The sequence below is a fragment of the Spermophilus citellus genome, assembly GCF_964194105.1.
Source record: "Spermophilus citellus genome assembly, chromosome: 2".
Lineage (NCBI taxonomy): Eukaryota > Metazoa > Chordata > Mammalia > Rodentia > Sciuridae > Spermophilus > Spermophilus citellus.
The window spans coordinates 251,444,306-251,453,080 of NC_138183.1; the positions used below are offsets into that span (position 1 = coordinate 251,444,306).

Below are 8,775 nucleotides of genomic sequence, written 5' to 3' on the forward strand. Positions count from 1 at the left end.
ACAAAAATGCAGAGAAAAAAGCTAAAAAACATGACATCAAGTTATTGGCAGTAGTAGTATCTGGATGGTGGGATTACAGATTTTAATTTTCTTAAAGGTGTTTTTCTATACTTACCAGTTTTCTCAGTGTGGACACAGCACATGCAGATGCCCAGTAAGTGCAAATTTCTTCCTCCACTCCTCTTAGGACAAGAATTCTTGACATTCTGAATAACAGGGAAAATGGGGCCAAGGGCTTCCCGAGGATTTCTGGGGCAAGTACCTACTGAAGCTTTGATTCTTTTGCAGGTCTTCAGTGGGAACCTGCACTAGTTCATGTTAACCTAGTTCAGAAGCTTGGGAGAGGGCTGGGTGTAGCTCAGTGGTAGCACACTGGCTTTACATGCTGGGTTTCCTACTCAGCATTGCAAAAAATAGACAAAATTCAGCTAAACAGAAGGGTTGCGAGTAGCCTCAGGAACTGGGGCGCTGAATGTAGTAACCCTGCCTGAGGCTGTGATCTGAAATCTCCCACAGGGTTGTTTCTGTTGAGGTACCATTCCCTGAGAGATGAGATGTCTAATCGAAAATAAGCAATACTCTCAAGTCCTAGCATCCATGAACCCCAACTACCATACCCATCCTCTCCCCTCTGGGGAGGGAACAAAGACAAGATTGATTTAGTTAGTGGTCCTGAGGATTGAACCCAGAGCCCCACATGCTAGGCTACGGCCCTTCCACTGAGCTTCAGCTCCATGCCTGAACACAGGATTTCTTTTTTCTTTCATTCTTTTTTTTTTTTTTTTTTGTGGACACAACATCTTTATTTTATTTTTATGTGGTCCTGAGGATCGAACCCAGTGCCCCGCGCATGCCAGGCGAGCGCGCTACCGATTGAGCCACATCCTCAGCCCCATGAACACAGGATTTCTAATCGGAAGGCCTGGCTTTGGCTCCTGCCTCTAGCACCACCTCAGAACCTGACTGCCATGGTTTATTGCCCAAAGGTTCGCCAGCTGGAGGAGTGATTGACTGTGGCAGGATTAAGTGGTAGAAGCATTAAGAGGTGGAGCTTAGCCAAAGATAAGTAGGTGACAGGGCTCCACTCTCATGAATATATCAATGCTGATCTCTAGGAGAGAAGGGGTTGTCATAAAGTGAGGCCAGCCCATGTGCTCGGTCCCTTCTGCATGTGTTTCCCTTCCTACTTGGCCATGTTGTGTCGCATCCAAGAGGGCCCTCACTAGACCCCAATGCCATGTTGTTTGGACTTTACAGCCACCAAAATCATGAGCCAAATAAACCTCTCTTCTTTATAAAGTACTCAGACTCACATATTTTGTTGTAACAACATAAAAAAGACTAAGACACTGGGCAGGTTACTTTGCTTGGCTGAACCCCAGTATAGGCATCCAAGGGGCCTATCTACCTCACGGAGCAGCTAGCATTAGTCCATGTTGATTACTCAGGGATGGGGTACAGCTCAATGATAGAGAACATGCTTAGCATGAATAAGACCCTGGGTTCCATCCTCAGCACTACTAACAAATAATTAAATAAAAAGTGCTTGTCTCCTTCCCTAGGGTCTCAAGGCAGAAACTAACAGTGTGTGCCAACAAAGGATGTTTATTAGGGATTGATCCCTTGATATGACCAGATATGTAAAAACATACATCATTTGAAGTCAGGAAAACACACATGTTGGTGTGACCTCCCTTCCCTCTGGCTCCCTTTCAGCTGCTTCCTTCAGACTCCTCAAGTGCAGAGGGCAGGGGTCACTTCTTGGCAGCTTCTGCCTGGGCTGCCAAATCTGCCTCTTTCTGAGCAGCCAGAAATTCAGCTCGCTCCTTCTGGAAGGCTGCCAGTTCTTCCGCACTGAGGCTGCAGGTGAAGAAAGACAGATGGTTGATAAGTGGCCAGTCATAGGTGGGAGCTCTCAAGGGTCCCCATTGCAGAGCCCAGCTGGGCCTGGCCCCTTTTCTCTCCTGGACTTCTCAGCCTCCACACTACTGCTCATCTGCTTCTTCTGCCAGGAATGCCACCCATACTCCTGTACCCCCATCCTTTTATCTCTTTCTTAAAGCCCTCTTCATCCTGTGAGGCCTTGGCTATTCACTAGCCCAGATTAGCTGGCCCTTTCTCTGTGTGCCCAGTGATAGAGAACATGCTTAGCATGGATAAGACCCTGGGTTCCATCCTCAGCACTACTAACAAATAATTAAATAAAAAGTGCTTGTCTCCTTCCCTAGGGTCTCGAGGCAGAAACTGACAGTGGGTCCCTGAGGGCAGGGACCCAATCTATTCTTCTCTGCTCCCCAAAAAAGTAAAGTTTTGAAATAAGCTGAGTCTATCTCTGTTCCAGGATCAATCCCACTCCTGGGAGAAAAGTGTCGGCCTTGGTGGGGCATGACGCGGACAGCAAGAGACTGCCCAGAGCTCAGGCTGCTCTTGTCCCTACTGTGGTCTGGGCCAGACACCTCCCATCCAATGCCTACCTCCAGAAAGTAAGTCCTAAGATCACCAGAAGACCCCTGAGAGGACCCCTGTTAGCCTCAGAATCAAGTCTGAATGTGGGACAACAAAGACTGGTCCCTCCCTCTGACCATGTCCCGATTGCTGCTAAGACTACATTCCCACAAGGCAATGATCTCTGCTTCACTCTCTTACCTTCTACCTTTCATAGGGATCTTTCCACTTCTTGGGTCATATGCCCCCAGTGCTTGCCCTCTTTTTCCTGGACTCTGCTCAGATGTCACCTCCCCACAAAAGTCCTCACTGACACACCAGGCAACACAGGAACCCTCCTCTCTGCTCTCTGGGCATCCATTGTTCCTTTACCAGCAGTGACCATCTAGCAGCCTAATGCCCTATTATGGTTTTGCCCCTGGACTCTGAGCTCCTGAGGGTGGGCCAACCACAACTCTCCATTAACGTCAAGAGCTATGTCTAATACACAAAGCGTGTTCCAAATGATGCATGAGGGAGGACTCAACCCAGACCCAAGAACCTCAGGTCCTTGAAGTCAAAAGCTGACTCACTACAATGGACCCTCTTAGCTTGGACCCCAAATCAAGAGCTTTCTGTTTCCTCTCTTCACACCACACCTCCCAGGACACTCACTCCTTCACCACGCGGATGCCCAGGGATCGGGCAGAGCCAACGATGGAGCGGACGACAGAGGACAGGTGTACATCCTGTAGGGCGAAGGCATCATCCTGGGCTTTGACCCGGGCAATCTCATATATGTGCTTCAAAGACACCAAGCCTGCCACCTCTTTCCCTGGAGGAAGGAACAAGCTCTTCAGGTGTTATTGCTTTCTTCTCTAGAGCCCCCAGTATCTCAGGTGCCCACTCTGGCCCTCACCAGTCTGCCGGGCCCCCTTCTCAATCCCAGCAGCTGCCTTCAAGAAGTAGGAAACGGTGGGTTGTCCAATCTTGATTTCAAATGTCCTGTCAGGCTTAACAGAAAAAAAGAAACATGATAATGTCTTTTTTGTGTGCTTAGGCCCAGGGAACTTTTAATGTCCTATTCCTCCCTCCTCTCGGTGTCTAACAGACCACAAAGCTATAGGGCAAAATAAATCTGCAAGAAACATCCCTGTCGACTCTATTTCAAGCCCAACCTCTGCTCTGGAAGTCCCAGTGATGGAGGGACAAGGGGAAGGACTGCAAAATGGCAGGACCAGGCAGGTTCTGAAAAAAGATGGTCTAAGCCTGGCTTGGTGGGGCACCCCTGTAATCCCAGCTAGAACAGAGAGGTTGAGGTAGGAAGGTTGCAAGTTCAGGGCCAGCCTCTAAAACTTGGGGGAACTCTGTCTCAAAATTAAAAAGACCAAGGGACTGGGGGGTGTCGCTCAGTGGTATTTGCTTGCCTAGCTCGCCTGAGGCCGTGGGTTCAATCCCCGGTACCAGAGAAAAGAAGAAAAAAAATATGTATGGTGTAGTCTTCACTGTGTGAGCGGGGACACTGCAGCCCAGTGATGGGAGAGTCTGCGCCAAGCCAGGGCCAGAGCGGCAACCCGGGTGACCAGGCCGTGGTCACAGAAGAACGTGTGTGTGGGGGGGGGGGGGAGGCGGCGGTGATGAGAAGGAAACCAGGGACGAGTCCGCTCTCCGCACCTTCACAAAAATCTTCGTGGGCAGGGGAATGCCTTCTATGATGTCCTTCGTCCTCTCGTTGAACTCCTTGCAGAACTGGTTGATAGAAACGCCCCGCTGCGTGGGAAGCGCGACAGTCAGGGTCACCTCGCCCTCCCTACCGCGGGCGCCCACCTTCCCTCCTCCCAGGTCGGGTCCGCGGGTCCAGTCGGGGCGGGACGGTTCATGTGCACTGCCACCTGGTCCGCCCCGGCGCGCGGCGCCAGGCGGAGAAGGCGGGGGCCGGAGAGCTGTCAGCTGACAGGGTACAGCGCCTGCCGGGGGAGACGTGGAGAGGTGGGCTTCGAGCCGAGGCCTCCCGGTGGCAGAGCCCGCGCACTAGCTCGCGCCCTCCCGCCTCCCACGCCGGGCTGCCGCCGCTGCTGCACCTGACCCAGGATGGGACCGAGAGGGGGCCCGGGCATGGCCTGGCCTGCCCGCACGATGGTCCGGATCACGCCGCTGGCCTCGGGCTTCTTGAGGGCCCGAGTGGCGCGGCTCAGCTTCGACATGATGCGGGGTTTTCGGCCTTAGTTCACCTCAGGGTAGCACCAAGAGTGGTGCTATGGGCGCTGCCATCTTGGGCCAGAGATCAAGGGTCCTCACGTTAGGCGAGGGCAAGGGAGGCCACGAAGGGCGCCTTGTTTCAATCCTACCATTCTTCAACCAAGAAGACAGGCAGGGTTGGGGAAAGAAGGAGCTTAACTTTCCGCCTTCAAAGAGAACAACACGAAGGGTTTCAATACACACGATTTCCCAGGAGCGCGCACAGGCACTGCCTTGGACAGCCAAGCAGGAGAGCGGGACCTCGATGCCCGCACAGCATTGTGGGTATGGTAGTTTGAGCCCTTATGCAAGGCCTGCGATTTGCTACGCGCTAGCGCACCATCTGCTGAACAGAGTGATAATCCTAGGGTTTGAAATGAACCTGGAGCCCGTGGGTTATTGGGAGTGGTAGTTTTTATTCTGTCAAGTTTTTATTCTGTCAAGTTTCCTAAGGCCATGTGGCTACTAGTAGAGACCCTGGAAGCAACCCCGCTGGTTGCTCCTCTTGCTGGCTGTAACTGGTACTGTTTCCTCCCCTGTACAATGGTCACTATAACGCGTAGCACCTATCAGAATTGTTTTGAGGACTGACTTTGCAAAGTGCATTAGAACAGTGCCTGGGACCTACAAGGCATGTGCTGTTATTCTCTGTAAAATAAGGACAAAACTTTCCCAGAGTTATTGTGAAGCTTAATGGGCCCAGAACCTTCGATACATCACCTGTGACCAATGAAATAAGACAGTATTTTGCATCATTTATTTTTTTTTCTGAGCACTTACTATATGACAGGCACACTGCCAAGTGCTTTAAGGGCATTATTATCTCATTTAACTCTCACGACAACATGTAGTAAATACTTTTACAAATGAGAAGGTGGAGACACACACACACACACACAAAGGCTCCAAACACACCTTAGCCTGTTTCCCTGCCAGGGTGGGAAACTAACATTGGGGTTATCAGATTACAGACCTTGTGCTGTTAACCACAACTCTATACTGGCTCATCTCATAAAATGAAAGAATACACATAAAACCACGCTATAAACTGTGAGACATATAAATTTTTTATTATGAATTCTTGTTGGATTTACACTAATTAAATGTGGTTGTCCCTGCCTCTGAAGTCCATCAAAGGCTTCATAATGCTCAGCCTCATTAGTCATATGGAAGTAGGCTAGAAAAAATAAGGATAGGTAGAAAGGAGACCACAGAAGCCTTTGACTCTTAGAATATCATAAGTCTAAGTGATTAATGGCTACATAAAATGCTAGCTTAAACATGCTAGTCTGTTCTTTAGACTAAATAAAGTAATAGGAAAATATTGCTGGAGACTTATGATGTGGTTATCAACCTAGAAATCCTGAAAGAATCAGACCATTGTGACCCGACCTGTGCTCCCTGAGTGGGAGAGTGGAGCCCACCAGGCCGACATCACCCAGCTTTACTCTCACATTCACTATTTACAGCTTCCTTTAAAATGGAGAGCCCTCAACCCCAGAAGTGTGTCTCACTCTTGACTGCCCACACTTTCTCCCTTTGCTTTCATTCCTAAATGAATCTTGTTTTCCTTGTTTGTGCCTCTTTTGATGTGTCCTGAAATTCCTTTCTGTGCCTTAAGAATCTGTCAGGGCTGATCTGGGGTCTCTTTGTCTTTTCTGCACACCCCTATCTAGTGGCAGTTTCAGGACTCTGGAACAAAGCGGTCTCTTTGATTTACTAGCAGTAAAACCTTAAGGAAGATAATTTACTTCCCTATGCCTCAATTTCCATTCTAGGAAAATGCACTACAGTAGTTCGGACTTCACAGGAAATCAGTTAGTTGAGGTAAGGCTCTTAGAAGAGGATCGCGAAGGGAAAGCAAGAGAGACGGAGACCAGGCAGAGATCCACACGAGAGTTTGTCAGAGCTGACAAATAAAGTGCATCTCTCTACAGTGGAGAGAGACAAAGAAGGCTTGGGTTCTAGGACTTTTATGAGGCAGGCTCAGGAATCTGAGCTGAGAGAGTCCTAATGCAGGTGGTTAGGGGCTGGGTCGGTATGAGAGAATGGTGAGCCTTTCTTAGAAAGGCCCTTGGGTGGGAAAGTGAAACTTTTTCCTTACAATGGCAGCTGTCACTTAAGGTGGCCATCCAGATGCCAAGCAAGGGCCTTATATTCCCACCCCCGTTTTTGTTTTTTATTGGGCCCCTTAGGGAACGGGGATGTAGGTCAATCTTCTGTAACTGCTTCCTGCTGGGAAGGGGCCCGCATTTGAATCCTTCATTAGGAGACTAGATGTCATTGGAATGATGACAGAGGTTGAGTGGTGGTGGAATGCTGTCCCCAGTGCCCCAATTTTTGGTGAGGGATTGGTATTCCTGTAACAAAAGCTGGTTTGTAGTTTGGCTAGAGTTTTTTTGGATCTGGTCTTGAACAAATCTAATGACACAGGGAGCAAGCATTAACAGAAGACCTATGACAAGAAGGGTCAGGAGAGGAAGTGCCCACTGGAGAAGGGAGTTACTGAACTGCCATCCTTCAGCAGAGGACCGCTGTTGTTTCTGATATTCAAGGTCCTGTTGGAGATGTTTTATCTTGCCCTTTCCTGTACCAGATTGATTGTCGCGACCCCTTGCCCGCAAGGAAGACGCAACAACAGGAATCTTCTTTCAGCCGTTTATTCAGGCCCCTGATGTTTCTTCTTCTTTTTCTCGGATGCCTCTCCCAGCCTTAATAAAGCATCTCAAGCCCCAATGCGAAGCTGCCACGTGGAGCTTTCTCATAGGGTGTTAAAAAACCATGCGCCAACTCTCCCAAATAAGGAGTTGTTTGTTACAGACCACAGCGGAGCCAGCGCCATCTTGTAATGGCGACCACAGTCCGCAGAAACGGCTCACCACAGTTCCCCCTTTTGTTTTCCAAAAACAATACAGGCGAGAGTAGAGGTCCTATCCCACTGTGCAGAAGTGGCTGCATAGTATGGCTCAGCCCCAAGGAGGGCCCTTCCCCAGATCTGAGGCCATATCAGCCGACGCCTTTTTTCGTGGGACGGGGCGTGGACGCGTCTAACCCGCATGCAATAGGACATGCTCTCCTTGAGGTCCACTTCAAGGATCACTCAAGTGCAGTGCCTTGCCTCGCATCCTGTATCGTGATGATGGTGGACGAAGGGGGATGGCTGAGGCTGAACTGTGGCTGTATAGAAATACGACGACAAACAAGTTGGCAACACCCTAAAAGAAAGGCACGGGTCTTAAGGCGATAGAAAAGCACTAGTGTGGAAACCCATCTGCGTGCAATGGCAGTAAAGCCGGCAGAGTGCAAGGGCTTTCCAACACTAAGAGAATAACAAAGAAAGACATGTCGATCCCAGTGCAATGTTCATAAAACTTGGGGTGCAACGACCATGTCAAAGATTTACTGTTTAATCTGCGCAAGCCAGACTTGAGATGAGATGCCATTTTCTAAAGCTGCAAGAGCTTGTATGATCATAGCTTTATCTGGACCAATTTCCGGCCAAATATTCGCCAATGATACGGGAGGCATTCCTGGAATCATTAAATCATGAACCGGCATCGGCATTGGCCAAGCCCGTGCCGCTGCCCACCACTGCATTGGTGTCGTCCATGTCATCGGCACCAGCACCAGAGCCAGAGCACTCAGCAGAATGAAGGTCCTCATCACGGGGTTGCTGTGGTATTTCTTGTTGCTGAGTAGCTGGCGTCAAGACTCTTCTTGTCAGGCGTTCAGGGACCCACAATGGTTCCGTGCGATCCTGGGAAAAAACACATACAGATCCTCGTGCCCATGTCAGCACGGGGTCAGGGCCGTTCCATTGGCCCGTAAGAACATCTTTCCACTTAACATAGCCAATCACAGAGGGCTGAGGGGACACATGTCTATCGGCCGCAGAGCGACCGTGAATATCCAAATTCAAAAAATTAATGGTAAAGAGAGCTAAGGACAGGCGTTCTTTAGGAGTATGTTCAGCTCCTATTCCCCCCTTTTGTTTTTGTAAAGTTTCCTTTAAGGTGCGATGAGCACGCTCAACAGTAGGCTGCCGCATAGTGGCAAGCACACATAATTGGAAAGGTTTATCACTCTGGAGCCTGCATAAAGTAGCATGTTGTA

The 8,775-nt window shown here is 49.5% G+C and overlaps 1 protein-coding gene across 1 annotated transcript; it reads right to left on the reverse strand.

Annotated features, from left to right (window-relative positions):
• Positions 1 to 1,589: 1,589 nt before the first annotated feature.
• Positions 1,590 to 4,737, reverse strand: MRPL11 (mitochondrial ribosomal protein L11). The gene is made up of 5 exons (XM_081282271.1): positions 4,506 to 4,737; positions 4,099 to 4,194; positions 3,344 to 3,437; positions 3,100 to 3,259; positions 1,590 to 1,860 (listed from the first exon to the last, which is right to left on the reverse strand). The coding sequence occupies exons 1-5, from the start codon at positions 4,626 to 4,628 to the stop codon at positions 1,755 to 1,757; spliced, it is 579 nt and encodes a 192-aa protein (XP_081138397.1). The 5' UTR covers positions 4,629 to 4,737; the 3' UTR covers positions 1,590 to 1,754.
• Positions 4,738 to 8,775: the final 4,038 nt, after the last annotated feature.

What these genes read in the sequence shown, in the direction of transcription:
- MRPL11 (XM_081282271.1), bottom strand. Translation starts at nt 4,628, where the DNA reads ATGTCGAAGCTGAGCCGCGCCACTCGGGCCCTCAAGAAGCCCGAGGCC. An exon ending in GAAGGGGGCCCGGCAGACTG is followed by an intron (nt 3,260 to 3,343) that starts GTGAGGGCCAGA and finishes TCCTTCCTCCAG; the next exon opens with GGAAAGAGGTGGCAGGCTTG. An exon ending in GGCATCCGCGTGGTGAAGGA is followed by an intron (nt 1,861 to 3,099) that starts GTGAGTGTCCTG and finishes CTTCACCTGCAG; the next exon opens with CCTCAGTGCGGAAGAACTGG.